Here is a 16,552-nt window from a genome sequence, read left to right on the forward strand (position 1 = left end):
AACCTGTGGTCAGTCCTCAAAAGGCGAGTGGACAAGCAGAAGCCCACAAATCAACTCCGAGAGAGCTAATAAGGCAAGAATGGATCGCCATCAGTCAGGATTTGGCCCAGAAGCTAATATCCAGCATGCCAGAGTGAATTGCAGAGGTTATGAAGAACAAGTGTCAACACTAAATATTGCCAGTAACAGCCTTTAAAATGTATGATATGATTATCATTGTTTCTCAGTATACCATAGATACATGTGGAAAAATAATCTACAAATACTGAAGCAGCAAACTTGGCAAAACAAAATTTATGCCACTGCCAAAACTTTTGGCCATGACTACTTATTGTGTTCATATTCTATTGCAAAACACTTTTGCTGCTATTGAGGTGGGATACGGGTAAGGTTAGGGACAGGTTTGGTGGTATGGGTAGGTTTAAGGGTGGGTTAAGGTGTAAGGGATGGGTCAACAGTGTAATTACAGATCAAATATAAGTACAAAGTAAAACATTTATGTACACAATAAGTGCATTGTACCAAATGATTAATTTAAATGTAAGTACATAGTAGTTAAGGCCACTTAATATAAAGTGGGACCGTTTTTTTGAAGCAGCAAACTTGGCAAAACAAAATTTATGCCACTGCCAAAACTTTTGGCCATGACTGTACTTATTGTGTTCATATTCTATTGCAAAACACTTTTGCTGCTATTGAGGTGGGATACGGGTAAGGTTAGGGACAGGTTTGGTGGTATGGGTAGGTTTAAGGGTGGGTTAAGGTGTAAGGGATGGGTCAACAGTGTAATTACAGATCAAATATAAGTACAAAGTAAAACATTTATGTACACAATAAGTGCATTGTACCAAATGATTAATTTAAATGTAAGTACATAGTAGTTAAGGCCACTTAATATAAAGTGGGACCGTTTTTTTTTGTTTGTCCTTTTATACATTTAACGATTTAGCCACGTTGCACAGTCGACTGAAAACAAGACACTCACTAATTCTCAGTGACAAAGTGATCTGATACAGTGTTCTGTTGCAAGCACTTGTATTCTAACTTGTATTCAAATCTAATTCTTATTGTCCTTTTTACTGAATTCCCCACAGGTTATGTACAGTTTTTATTGAAATATACTAGATGAGGAATAGCTTGAAAGCTTTCTATGTTCAGGCTTTTACCAAAACCACTGCCTTTTATTTCAGTTGTAAGTCGGTGGCACGTAATCATTTTATTGAATAGTGATTGGCAAGAAGGCATGTGATCTCATCTGCTGGAATATTTTTAATTCATTGACTGTTATTTTTACAAGCTCTAATTGCATTCCATTAAATTCTGCAAAATGACGTAATTGTGCCCGTTTCATTGATTCATTTTCTTTGATTAAGAAATTTTCACAGGAGTGGAATGCAGCGTTTGTTAAACAATGGCTTCTATACTTTAATAGAGGGCCCCATGCCGACTCCCAGTTTGTGTCAGACAGAGATAGAGTGTGTGTTGTCAGTGTTGGAAGCTGATGCCAAAACCATGACCTCACTCCAACACATGTCCCATTATTTAGGGAGACTTTGAGAATTTCAACCACATTTCCACCAACAGACTGATTTATTATGTGAATAAAGGCTCCCCCACCAAACACACACCCTTGCTGCACTATGCTATCATGAAGAATAATAATAATCAAAGCAATAAGGCCACAGAAGCAAAACAGTTGTCAGCATTTAGTGGGTCCTGGCACACACACACACAGAGTTTTTTGGATAGGCAGTAGAGTGATATCTATTATTGATTGCCACACCTTTTTTCAACACTTTACAGAGTTCAGTTTGTCAGGCTACAAGAGGAACAAGAGGAAGATGGAGCTGGCGGAGCAGGTTGAGACGAAGAGGAAAAGACAGTCATGTGAACATGTGAGTGAATCTAAGTCTACCTTCACACTGCAGGAAAATGTGGCCTAAATCAGATTTAATTTTTTTGCTCATATGTGACTCAGATTTCATGACAGTGTGAACAGCACAAACCACATGGAATCCGATCTTTTCGATTCTGATTTGGGCCACTTTCATAGGTGGTCCTAAATCTGATTCAGATCAGATGTTTTGCAATGCGACCACAGTCTGAACGGTCATAATCGTAATTCATACGACTTTTACATCACTCTAGATTGACATTCGTCATTATTCCGCACGACAGGAGACAATCCAATGATTTTACATACCGGTAGGTCTTTGATCACTCAGTGAATATGACAGACAGATGCGGAGGCAGTCAGTAGAGAGACAGTGTGATGTTATTTTATGGCGTATTACACTGACAGCTCTATACAAGCTAAACTTCAGGGAGTCGTACGGTAAATATTTAAAGCCTTTGCTCTCTTTCTTCTCATCTTCATCCTCCTTATCACCTGCTCACAAATTAGCTGGCTTTCGTGGCACATCAGCTTATAAATGCTTACTTAAGTGGCCTTGTTTTCTTCTATGAGACAGCGTGCTTCATGACATCTTGTTTTCGTTCTTTTGCACATGCGGGTTAGTTCAGGACTGTCATTGATTCACACTAGAATCTGATATTGGCCACATTTAAAAATGATAATATGGTAAAAAATCTCTCTGAGCAAAGCTTCTCCCATCCAAACAAGGTCTATAACACCTGCTCAATTATTACATTATTTATTACTAATAATAATGTTATACAAAATGTATAAATATAATTTTAAATATAAAATATATTAATTTAATTATTATATATTGGGATGAATTATTAATGATTTATATTACAATAAATAATCTAATTGTCATGCAGACAGAAACATTAAAAAAATGTACCATTGTGCCACTACCTTTGTCAGGTGTGGCAAAAAGTTAAAACCTTGTTTGGACCTTGAGTTTAAAACCGAGTTCAAATTAGGCAGCATTTGTCTGTTCACACTAGATACAAAACTTCTGCATTACCTGACTGAATCACATCCGTATTTGATATTTAATAGACTGATTGATGTGGAGAGGACCAATGAGATTTCAGTATGGGTGGGGCTATCCGGAGTGACTTCAGAAATAGAAACAAAGCTTCCATCAAAGTGTTCTGAACTTTGTCAGGTCTGTTTCAGACTTGATGTTGAGAGTTTCTTGAGAGCTTTTTTAATAAAAGGGAAAACTTTAACATTCAGGATATGCCGTTGATTTTTGGCATAGGCTTTAAACCCCCTGATTAAAAAAAGACTGAACTAAATATGCAAGTTTCTCCTATAAATTCTCCATGATGTGTACGTTTCCACCCTTCCATTCAGTTTTAATTAGGCTTAAACACAGTGCAGCGGAGGCATTTGCTCTGACATTATTACTCGACTGATAACAGGATCTGCATCTGTTCAGTCCTCTAATTCAAAACCACCACATATACCCAGAGGAGGAAACCCATAGGGTAATGACGACCTTGAAGGGGGTGTGTAGACCTCAAATACTCACAATCACAGGAAACACACATACGTATACTTACTGCACTGCTGACATGGCACTGCACACAAGGGATTTGACTTGGGTGACACAGTTCTGTGACACTTTTTTGTAGCTTCTTGTCATTGCCCTGAAAAGCATGAGTTCAGCAGGTAGACATGAAAAGGTCAACTTGAAAAGATCTTTTTAGCCATTTACTCTGGGGCTGTTTCAAATGCATAATTTAGTTCATGGACCCAGTGTTATTTTAGTATCATTGAGATACTTTTACTGTTTTTATTAATATTATGAATTTTACTATATTATTTAAAATACAGTATTTCGTTTTATATTTTATATTTTCATTTTAAAGTTTTATTAATTTTTTTTGTGTATTTGTCATTTTTAGTATAATTCTATGTAGTTTTTATTCATTTTTATGTCATGTTTAGTTATTTTAGTACATCAAGTTAAACTAAATTAAAATGAGAAATGCTTATTTTATGTTTAGTTTTTCACTTCAGTTAACTTTTAATTTTAGTTTCAGTTTTAGGTAACCATAATAACCCTGCATGGACCATTTATCTTATTTTAAAGTAACTAAAAATACAGGTTAAGTAGTTTTAAGGCAATCATTGATGCGATATGAGACCATGGTGCTTCAGCACCATCTCCACCCGATCTCCCGCACCCACATCTTGAAGTTATTTCTCCAAATTATTTCCTTTAATGTGCTTGAACATGTTAGCATCTCTCCTACATTTTTGGTAGATTTTCAAGGAAGCGATTTGACAGGTACACATGGAATGCAGGTGTTGAGGGAAAATGGGTTCCAGCGCAAATCCGTCCGTGATGTGATGCTTGTGTGGTCCCGATGAGAAAGCGAAATGTGGGTCACTCGTGGGTCATTAGTTGCAAATTACAGTGTCTCAAAATGAGGGCGAAAATGTTATTGGACAGGAAAGACAAATACGTTGCGGTCTAACTTGGTTTGGTATATGTGGTACTCTTGTTCGGTGTTCGAACCTTGTATGGTTTGGATAAAGATAGCATCAGTTTGAAGTAAGTGATTGCTGTTGGCGCTGTCTGCATGAATGATCTGTGCCTCTGGGATGCCACATGGTCTTTCTTCCTTCAAGTTAGTTCAGTAAAGACTTTTCTCCAGAGCTATGCATTAAAAGGTCATTAAGATAACAACACAACCCCCAGTCTCTTCTTAAGTGGCCTGTGGTTTGTTTGATTTTATAAGTGCCATATTTATTGTTTTACTGTGGATGAAATGCATTTGTATGGCATGGATAGCCTGGGGTCTAGGGGTTCTTGCTCATTTTTAATGCATTTAAGTGTTTTGCAGAACTTAACTTTTGTTATGTGGGTGGGTGCACTCGTGATTTATAGAAACGTAACTTTAGCATTGAAAGTTTTCCACAGTTTTGGGAAACTTGGGAATATTAGGGAATCTTAGAATGTTGTGTTTTATGTCATTGTCTTGCCTGGAGTTTTTGAGTGTTTTGATTTATAGAAGTTCCCATGATGAGTGCTTTTGGGGGAAAAAAGTATTTACTGGATTTGCAGACATTTGCAAGGTTTGTGTCTTAGAGAATAGTTTTGCAAAAACCACAAATGGCCTGGCATAAACTTGGGGTTAAACGCAAGGTGCTTAAAAAACATTTGGGGGTTAACTAAATCTATTCAGGGCATATGCCCCAGAAACCCAGCTCTAGTGCCGCCCATGTTTTCAGGCTTGGAAATATGGAATTTATGTCTTAAGTCTTAATATCTACTGTAAATACTAAGTATTGTTAAAAATCAACAGTGTATTATCAGAATCAGAATCAGAAGAGCTTTATTACCAAGTATGTTTACACACACAAGGAATTTGACTTGACGACAGGTATATAATTGTATAATACAATATAATTGTATTATACAATTATATTAAATAATGGCATGACATGAAAATCTGCTTGAAAAGTCTCCATAAAATGGTGGGAAAAAATCCAGTAATTGTGAGTAGGGTGGGATGATATGATGATTTTATATCATGATTGATCTTGAAGACATCGACAAACTACTTTTCAAGTAAATTGTAGAGATTGTGATCTTTTATGTCTTCGGAAAAATGTTAAAACTACAGCAGTGACTGCCTACTAGATGACTGTGACTGGCCAACTGATATCACGTGTCTCTATTATGTGTCTTTCATGCGAGGTGATGTATTTGAAAACAATTCAATGTGAGCTAGCAGTGCTAGTGTGATGAATCAAATCTTAGTTTTACCGTATTGGCCCGAATATAAGACGACCCTGATTATAAGACCCCCCTTTTTCCAGATGTATCTTTTGGAAAAAGGCTTTTTAAAAACCAAATCTTGTTTTTTCTCAGTAAAACACATTTTGTCTTCAATTATTTTCATATTACATATTTTTCCTATTTTAATTTTTGTTTTGAAAGTATGGTAAAAACTGGTAAAATGTACCAACAATCACATTTAAAAAATATACACTTTTTGATATACCATTAAATAAAAATAAAAAACAGGTAGCCCATCTGAATTAGGACATTTAGGCTATCCATCTAATAGTAGCCTACCAAAATCTTATTAACTGTAGAAGTTAAATCTTACTGTAGTCTTCAAATCTGGGTACTGTCTTACGTTTTAAAATCACAAAGGGAGTTTGGTCCCATCAACATATATATATATAAACAGCTACCCTAGAGGAGAGGAAAATTGATGCTCCTCTTTGGAAAGGTCTGTGAGCAGATGTTGTACTGGAGTTGATTTTGTCAGATTTATCACTCATGGTGAGATCAATATTAATAACATTCTGTTTTTGCCTGTTTGCACATATATTAGAATTTACAACACGCATTACATTACGTATTTCATGGCACACTCGTTTTATGCGTATTTGGCGCCACCAATTGTTGTGGGTGTATTATTGACATGTCAAAGTCTAGGCCCTGAATATAAGATGACCGCGTTTTTCCAGATGAATTTCCAAGAAAAAAAAAAAACGTCTTATATTCGGGTCAATACGATAGTTTGGATGTTAATAAAGCGGCCATTGTGCCATTCCTTTCATTTAAAGCGGTGCGCTTTTGCCACTCCTTAAAAGCCTAACAACATCCAAATCGGTCAAATCATGTAACATGAGTATTAAAAAAGGCAGTCTACTGTGGGACATGCTTTATTATTAACTGCAAAAGAGACTGTTCCCCAGACGCGTTCTGTGAGCTCGCTCCGACACTAAGCTAAACACAAGCAGGCAGTATACTTGAGGTTTCAGGCGTGCGCATAAACGGTCAAATATACACAAAAAATGTCAAAATGTCTGTCTTGGTTAGTATTTACAAAAAGACAGTAAGTTATGTCTTAATTGAGCATAAACAGCTGGGAAGGAAATCGGATGCATGTCAGTATGTTCGGTCTTAAAGAGACAGTAGCGTAATAAACCTACTACTGTCTGTGTCATTAATGTCAATCGAACAAAAAAAAAGACAGAAAATCACTTACTGCTCTTGACTGAATCACTTTATAACTTTAATAATAATCAATGTATATTTAATTCATACAGGGATGCAGTGTTTTAACATTTAACTCAGGTTTTAAAGACCCTTTTGACAGCGAATTGTTTAATGCAATACTGTGTTTTTTAAATTGTGCAAATAGATAAGTCATAGGCTTGTTCCAGTCTGGATATTCTCTATAGTACATCTCAAAATTGGGAAGAACCCGATTCAGATCATGGATCGTGATTGTGTTGTTATAAGATCGGGATATGATATTTTGGGAAGATCGCCCACCCCTAATTGTGAGCAATTGGGAGGTCATTGGTCAAAGTATGGAAACGCTGATTTTTTTTTTTTTTACAGAAAAAGATGACAAAGATGGAAACATTTCAACTCAATTGAAGATTTTCAATTTACACACCAAAATAGAGTCAAAGCAGAATCATTTTTAAGACATAAAGGTTATATAAACAGCTACCCACAGAGGAGAGGAAAATTGATGCTCCTCTTTGGAAAGGTCTGTGAGCAGATGTTGTACTGGAGTTGATTTTGTCAGATTTATCACTCATGGTGAGATCAATATTAATAACATTCTGTTTTTGCCTGTTTGCACATATATTAGAAGATTATTGCACATAATAATCAGCTGATGTCTGAAGATCTACAGAATGTCCCAGTAATGACACTCTGTTCATGGGAAGATGGAATAATAAATTATAAGTCATCCTGTCCCCTTACGCAGTTTCTCAGGAAAGGCCAATTTATCAAACAGCTCTACAACTCTTTCGGTCCATATCAACGTTCAATCCAAAGTACACAGCAATCAGCAAATGAAAACAGTCCTTTAAAAATGACCACTTTACTCATTAGAAATTAGAGCACGAGTATCATTTTTCAGATGCTGATATGTAATTGGACTTTATTTGCTCAAGTTAGATAGCGACGTGTATTACAGTTCCCAGGTTTGTCAGAAAGTTCAAGTTTGGTTATGGTAGCCAGCTGGGTCTGAAAGCCAACTTCATAGACAAAAAAAAACATTGCAAGAGAAGCAATGTTCAATGTGTTTTAGTCTAGTATTATTCTGGGCTTTGGAAATGTGCCTTTTTTGCTGTTGCCAGTAACCACAGCCTCTTTGTTCCTGTTTTTTGGCCATGGTTTAGCATGAAGATACATTGACACTTACATTTATTTTTGATTTCACTGTGTAAATGAACTCAGGATGTTAGACTGTAGGAAAGTGCTGGTTAATTTCTGTGTGCGTGATAGGAAATTCTAATTGAATGGCAATTTTTGTGTGCAGGAGAATGATTTTGGCTGCTTGGAGCCTGTAGGAGACTTTATGGTGGAAGGTGAGGAGAATAACTCGGCCTGTCTGGACACGGTTGGTGCGGTTGTGGTGGATCGGGAAGGGAATGTGGCGGCTGCAGTTTCCAGCGGAGGTCTGGCCATGAAACACCCGGGTCGGGTGGGACAGGTGAACTTTGATTTTCTCTCAAGTCTGATCATATTCTATTTGGCCATCATGCTGTATATTAAATAAATGATCATAATCATAAAATGATTTTATGTATAACTGCAGCAGCAGATATTCTTATTTAACACATTTTTCTTCCAATGTTTCTGTCTCAGGCTGCTCACTATGGTTGTGGCTGCTGGGCTGAAAACGCCCGTGACATCAGCCTTCACTCTACAGCTGTGAGTACCTCAGGTATCAAAAACACTGGAGTCATATTAGTGTGACATTACTGTACATTTACTGCTTTTTGATTTCTGTTTTGCACAGATTTCATACAGTCATTAATTTGTTATTGTTAAAAAAAATTGTGCACAGATACAGTCCTGATGAAAATCTAATTTGTAGCTTGAAACTTTTGAAATTTCTGCCCTTTCTTTGGCCCTGATGTAGATGTCAATCCTTTCAAGAGCAAAAAAAAGAGGAGATTTTCTGCTTTACTTGGGATGCCTGCCGTGAGCGGGGCCCAAGGCTGTGCTATTCATGTTTTAAACTAATGCTTTCTATCACATAAATAAAACAAGATTTTCTCACTTATATTGTTGTGTGCCCAAGTCAATGGGCCACAGACATGATTCACGTCTCCATACAGCACATACAAGCACGCATGTCCATTGTGCCCATAGAGGATGTCTGGATTTCTTAAAGGGGTCATATGATGTTGCTAAAAAGAACATTATTTGGTGTAATGAGATGTGTTTATGCGGTTTAAGGTTAAAAAAACACCACGGGCTGGACTCCGCTTCATCCACGGTGAAACCGATCCGGCGATCCACAGCTCGAAGTTGATGTATTTCCTCAGCGACCAGCACGGATCAGCTCCAGGCATGACGAAGCGGATATCGTCCTCTTTTGGAAGGCCAGACAAAGTAGTTTCGCTTTCACAACGAAACACACAGCGCCTTCACGACATGGCAGCGGCGGCAACAACAATACTACAGCGAGAATAAAAGTTATGCCTTCTTTCTTGGCGTGAATATTTGGGCGGCGTTATGCAAATCTTCCCACATCGTGGCTTAGACATGTGGGGGCGTGTTAGAACGAGCCGTTTTAGGTAGGTGTGGCTGACTCTTAACTTTTATAAAGAATATCTCTTTTGATTTGAGACTTTATTCCTTGCAACTTTACAGATCTTCTTTATGCACCAAGAGCTTGTAACACTTCAAAGAGAAAGGAAAAATTGAAATCCCATCATATGACCCCTTTCATAAAATAAAAATAAATAAAAAATAAGAAGAAATGTTTCTTGAGCACCAAAATGCCATATTAGATTAATTTTTGAAGCATCATGTGACACTGAAGACTGGAAGATTTCAGCTTTACTATAATAGGAATAAATTACATTTTAAAATATATGAAAATGTAATGAAGTTGTTTTATATTGTAATAATATTTTACAACATATAGTGTTTTTACTTTTATTTTTTCTTCACCAAGGCTGAATCTTACTGACATCAAACTTTTGAACAGTATTGTATATTATAAATAATTATGTGTATTATTGTGTTATACCATGGTTATGTTAATTGTCTCTTATTTTGATGGGGAGGTAGAGGATTGAATCATATGTGCATATACCTGATATGGCCATGGTGAGTGTATTGTGCATTACTTTGATGTAACATGTATTAAACGTTTAATTTATTCCATCTCCCCTTTTCAGTGCAGTAAATTTGCAATTACTTTGTTAAACACCACGGCATGGCACAATAACCTTTTCAGCATAACTACACCTGTAACTTTATTATAATATTTCACAAAGCACATCGTTGCTTTTAACAATCAGACAGCTTGTAAAAAGCTCTGCTTGGCTTTGAATTGTCAAACTGTAGCCTCTGTTAATATGCTTCCCTGTGCCATAATCACTTACACAAATTCCAAAGAGTGTTACACTATGATGAAGGCCACATTTCCTTTCTTTTCCTTCATCCTTTGTCCTGCGGCACCCTTGTGTGAAAGCACCTTTGGCCTGGCCTGAGCCCAGCAGTGAACACACACCTGGCCCATTGAAGAGAGACTGGGATTCATTCAAGCTTGACATGTTGCACAGGGGTGCAGCATGTAAGGTTTCCTCTGGTTAAAAAAAAATGAAAAAAAAAGTTGTCGGTGCTGTCAGTCACACTTCTTTTTTAAAAGAGATTTTGGTCAGTCTTTGCAGCCTAAAAGTTTTTTTGGTTTGTATTAGTTAGTTTTTTTTGGTTCATTTATTTATATATTTGTTTATTTATTTATTGCACAGTGGCATCTTGAAAAAAATATTATAGATTTTTTTATTTTGCATAACACAAATTTTTAGGGCTAATTAAGCATGCCCTACCCACAACATGTTTTTTATGTCTTTGAAAAGTCACTTTATTGTTAATGGCAATTATCCAAATGTTCTCATCACTGTAATAAAGTAAAACACATTTTAAATCTTTTTAATATAAAGATTAAGACTAATATTAAGATTAAAAGAATTGAGAAGCACATTTTTTGTCATGAAGATGAAACCATTAGGCAACAAATCTTAAGATTCTAAATGGTCCAAAAACAGGCTTTTTAAATGCAATATATACAGTAATTTCATTTTCATTTCATTTTGATGGTAAATATTACCCAGACATTTCTTGACAGATTTTTTGAGATATTGCTTGATATCTATTGCTTGATTCAACAGGTCTGAAATATTACAAGCGCTGTTTTAAATGTGATTAACTATTTTTATACATTTTCTTTTTACTTAGTTCCCATGGGGACACCTGTCCTGTCAAACTTTTGGATGATCTGATATCTGGTCTTAAATGGCCCTAAAATAAGCTTTTTTCCTCTTTATGCAATATACAGTTTATTACCCAAATTACCCAGACATTTTCCTGACAGGTTTCTTGAGCGCTGTTTTACATGTGTGCTCCCTGTTAACATTTTTACTTTATAATCACACAAACTCGTGTGCAATAGGCACAAAACTCACATTGTGTTTTGTGCCTTTTTGTTTTTGATTGTCCGCCATTCCAAAAACAAAAGCAGAATCACACATTTTATCACCTTCTCCCCCCATGGCCATTTCAGCATGCATTTCTCTTTCATCCTTCTCAAAATTGAAAGCTCATGGCAGTGAGGACAAGCTGCTCGAGTGTGCGCTCCAGCGGTGCACCTGCTTTTCATTTCCCAACTTAAAAGGCGTTCCTATCATAAGGAGGAGAAAAACAATCACTCTGGCTTCAAACTGACACAAAGAGCTTGCTTTCTCTCGGGTCAACCCTGTTAGTCTCTGCAGCGCTCGCTGTGGTTTCGCTTAGGGCGAAAGGCGAGTTGGTGTTGATTCCTTTCGCTACATTTGCCCGTATCTTGTCATCTCTGGTTTGTTGAGTTTTATTTACTTTCCACTGGAAATTGAGTTTGCACTATCATGGCACTGTTTGCTTGTTAAATTAACTGTTAACTTGTGGTGTTGTTGCCAGTAACATCCATTTCTCGAGAGAGAACGAGAGGGTTTACGGTAACTTGAAAATAGTGAGCCAACGGTAGAGCCAGTCGTTCGTTCGTTCTTTTGTTAAAACAACAAAAAAGAAAAGAAATTAGCATCTAATTGTCATGGTAACAAACTCGCACAGAGTTTTGTTGTAGTTACCTGATATTTTACGAGGCCCGCGTTTGTGTTTACAGAAACAACACGGTTATTTTCTTTAGGCTTTATGGTTTCTTAGGCTTGAACGGCTGCCAGACATTTTGTGTTCAAGGCATTTCTTTACACTCCCCTCCCTTTTGAAAACTGGCTGCTGAAAAGCAAATGACTGTGAAAGTCTTCTGTGTTTTGACAGTGATATTAACTGTTTTTATACATTTTCTTTTAACTTCGTTCCTGTGGGGACACCTGCCCTGTCAAACCTCTCAAAAGTTAGATTGTTTGCTCCTGAAGAACTCAGTTTAGTGTATCAAAACCAATCTTATAGGAATAGGTTTGTTTAAAATGAACAAATGACTCTTAAGAGTGGTTTTGTTTTAATACATTTTTCAAGCAGATTCATAAACTCGACTTGGTTTTCATCATTCTGACTAATCCAATTTAATATATATGCTATATGAATTTACACACTACCATTCAAAGGTTTGGAGTCAGTATTTTTTTTTTTAAGAAACTTAATACTTTTATTCATCAATGATGCATTAAATTGATCAAAAGTGACAGTAGAGACTTTCACATTGCGATTGGAAGATCAATCACAATTTAGCATGCAAATGAAGAAACCGCACTTGCAATTTAATATGCTAATACACGTCAATTGCAATTCAGTATGAAAACAACATTTTATGAAACACCATGAAGACAGACAAGCAGAGTTATACAAACAGTGAAACGTCTTAGTGATTTTGGACTAATAAATCAGATTATGCAATATGTTTTTTTTTTTTGTCAAATAAAAATAAATACTGAATTATTGAATGTGGGTCTTTTGTGCACTATTGCAGGCTCTGGAGAGCATCTGATTCGCACCATGTTGGCCAGAGAGTGCTCTACTGCCATGCAGGCTGAAAACACACACCAGGCCCTACTGGAGGCTATGCAAAACAAATTCATCAGTGAGTGATTCTCAGGGACTCTCTTTCCCTCTCTGTCACTCTGTGTTCATGTTTTTTCTCTCTCTCTCTTCCAGCAGGCTAGCGTCACTTTACCACAATATGTGTGAGTAAGAGCAGCTCTGAGTTAAAACTGAACAACAAAATTATTAACAACTTGCTTGACTGGAAATGAGCGCTACAAAAATTCGGCAGCCACATTTTTTTCTATTTGTTTGGATTTGGGGATCAATAACATTCTTTTGAATTGGCTCCACAAGTTTTTGGTTAAATCATATTTATCTGGCCACAGTTATTTTCAGATGCCATAAATACTCTGTTGACGGGGCATTTGAAGATGTTGCTTGCGTTCATGTTCAGAAGCTTTGCTCATTTGGTTTCTTTTCTGGGCTTGTGAAATCGGGTGACCGCTTGGATTTCATACTGAATGTAGCACACAAAATACATGTGGGAATATTTGCTGGTTTTGGCCTGTGACCTTTATAGTTTTGTTGCACGGAAATCCACAACTGCAGGAGATGCATCAATCTACATAAATATCCAAAACAAACTTTTTATTGCATGTTGCCTTGTTGCATTGCAACTTCGCATTGTGTCTGGTTTGGTTATCACTTTTTTTTACCTAAAAATTAAATAAGTGGACCTGAAATATCGATCTAATTTGAAATTATTTTATGTGAGAAGAAAGAGACTGTGGAGTGCCACCATGTTTATACTAGCGTTGTAGTACTTAAGACAGGTCTTGGTCTCAAAACTGGTCTTAAGACCATTTTTTGAAGTTCTTGTCTCGGTCTCGAACGCATTTGTACTGCTTCAAATGCAATAAATAAATTAATTTGATGCTGCTGTGCCCGGTCAGAATTTAATAGGGAATTGTCAAAAATTTCACCAAAATTAATACAAATACCCCAACATTTTAAGATATGATTGCAAAAACTTACTTGTATGAGATCTTGTTTTTATATTATATAATATAATTGACATGTAATTGAGCAATATCACAAGAGCAAGAGAGCTGTTTTCATGAATATGAGCACAATTGCAAACATGATATTGATTTTATGCAAACATTCAACAAACAAGTTAATATTAAGTCAAATACATTTTAGACACAATTTTAAACACAAGTTTTTGTTATTTCGCCAGCGAAAACAGTTCCAAACAAACCCATAGCAGAACTGTTGTGCATTTCCGGGCAGCTGAATTCGTTACTGAATGAATCAGCTGCTTTGAACGAAAGATTCAGTGACTCGCTCATTAAGTGATTTGCAGCCACCTAGCCACAAAAAAAATCATTTTATTTTTCCATCATATCTCTATAATTCCAAAAATGTATTTTTTAAACATTAGTCTCAACCATATTTATGCAGCTGTAATTGTACCAATTCAGATGAAACTTCTGTGCCACTTCTGCAGTGCAAAGATTTGATTGGTAACCGCTCTATAAAGTGTCTTAATATTCAAGTTATATTTATTGATTAAATATCAGACATTTCTTAGGCAGAAAATGTGGATCTTTCAGACAAATTTGAGAAGTGCTTGTTTGGTCTTGGTCTTGACTCGGTCAAAACCTCTAAAACTCTTGGTCTTGTCTTGATCTCAACACTCTCTGGTCTTGGTCTCAACTTGGTCTCGGTTTAAGTAGTCTTGACTACAACACTAGTTTATACTATTACACTATTTGACTGCAGGATGCTGTGACTGACCAATCAGAATCAAGTGTATCTGAAAGCTGTGTAATAAATTTGATTACACTGTGGGGATGCTTAGATGAAACCGAAGAAAAGAATAAAAGGCTTTTTAATGGAATACTTGATAAAGATCAGTTTTAAGGTGTCTTTTGAAGTGTGGTGCTAAGACCATGTTCTGTGTGAAGGCCGTCCAGGTTTTCATTGAAGGGTTTTAATTGAGAGGTGTCATAAAAAGAGCTGTGTTCTGTGTAAACAAGCTGAACACAACATTATATTCAAAATCAGAATGGCTTTAATGAAATCGAGCACCTATCTGAGGTGAAATTTCAACTCTTCCCTCCTGTGGACTGATGTTATGCTTGAGTGCTTCAAACCTATGCTGCGGCCAGTTTTGAGATGCAATCATTTGAATGGGCTTGAAGCCCGTTTTGCAGCTCAAAATCTTTTGGTCTTTTTTTCCTCTTTGGAAAAGTATGAGCATTTTCATGCTTTCTCAACAGAGTCTCTTTATCAGGACTCCGTGAGGGGTTACAGAAATAACTCATTCCATCATTAACCTATTAAGGAGCGAAAAGTAGCTCTGCTCCCAATTTTTCTCATTTGGTTAATAAAACAAAACCTTTGGAAAGAATAATTGTTTTCAGTCATTTAGGTTGGCAGGGGAAAGTACGGAAATCTATGGCTTTTCCGCTCATTTCATTAACTTCTCAGAACAGAGCATAACTAATAAATCATTGACCGAATCACTGGATTTTCTTAGATGCCTCCAACATGCTTTAATTTCTACTTCACATCTATATAGACTGATTGTAGTAGAAAGAGGGTCATGGTTGAAATGCAGTTGGCTTGTTTGTGTTCAAGGTTCGCCGTTCCTGGCTGGCGAAGACTGTGTTCTGGGTGGGGTGATCGTTCTGAGGTGCTGCACATGTGGAGAAGCCCAGCGCTCTGAAGACATCCAGGCTCTGCTGGGTACGTGCTCTTCTGTCCTGCCTTAGCTTAAATCGAATACATCTCAAATCTAGATGATTGTGTGTTCAATAACATTAAAAAAAGAATGGAACAGGATGCAGCGATCCTCAGACAGGCTATAAAAAGTTAAATAAAAATAACAAGACTGAAGAACAGGAATAATATAAAGTGGTATAATTTTTTCCGGTCATTTTTCCCATTTTATTAACTTAATTCAAATGTTTGGGGTTGGAATTTTTTTTTTTTTTTTTTTTGAAAAATATCTCTTATATGCTGTGTGTATAGAGAGATAGATAGATAGATACAGGTGCATCTCAATAAATTAGAATGTCGTGGAAAAGTGAATTTATTTCAGTAATTCAACTCAAATTGTGAAACTTGTGTATTAAATAAATTCAATGCACACAGACTGAAGTAGTTTAAGTCTTTGGTTCTTTTAATTGTGATGATTTTGGCTCACATTTAACAAAAACCCACCAATTCACTATCTCAACAAATTAGAATACTTCATAAGACCAATAAAAAATTTTTTTTTAGTACTTCTGGAAAGTATGTTGATTTACTGTACATGTACTCAATACTAGGTAGGGGCTCCTTTTGCTTTAATTACTGCCTCAATTCGGCGTGGCATGGAGGTGATCAGTTTGTGGCACTGCTGAGGTGGTATGGAAGCCCAGGTTTCTTAGGTTTCTTTCCTTCAGCTCATCTGCATTTTTTGGTCTCTCGTTTCGCATTTTCCTCTTGACAATACCCCATAGATTCTCTATGGGGTTCAGGTCTGGTGAGTTTGCTGGCCAGTCAAGCACACCAACACCATGGTCATTTAACCAACTTTTGGTGCTTTCGGCAGTGTGGGCAGGTGCCAAATCCTGCTGGAAAATGAAAGCAGC

The 16,552-nt window shown here is 36.6% G+C and overlaps 1 protein-coding gene across 1 annotated transcript in view; it reads left to right on the forward strand.

The window, feature by feature from the left end:
• The window catches only part of LOC107585512 (threonine aspartase 1-like), a 37,841-nt gene that overhangs the window by 8,265 nt on the left and 13,024 nt on the right, over positions 1-16,552 (forward strand). The window contains exons 8-12 of the mRNA XM_016272557.1: positions 1,804-1,895; positions 8,230-8,403; positions 8,559-8,637; positions 12,895-13,005; positions 15,555-15,662. Coding sequence (XP_016128043.1) covers positions 1,804-1,895; positions 8,230-8,403; positions 8,559-8,637; positions 12,895-13,005; positions 15,555-15,662 — 564 coding nt within the window. The remainder of the gene's footprint in view (positions 1-1,803; positions 1,896-8,229; positions 8,404-8,558; positions 8,638-12,894; positions 13,006-15,554; positions 15,663-16,552) is intronic.

The sequence above is a fragment of the Sinocyclocheilus grahami genome, unplaced genomic scaffold, assembly GCF_001515645.1.
Source record: "Sinocyclocheilus grahami isolate Dianchi unplaced genomic scaffold, SAMN03320097.WGS_v1.1 scaffold71.1, whole genome shotgun sequence".
NCBI classification, from domain to species: Eukaryota; Metazoa; Chordata; class Actinopteri; order Cypriniformes; family Cyprinidae; genus Sinocyclocheilus; species Sinocyclocheilus grahami.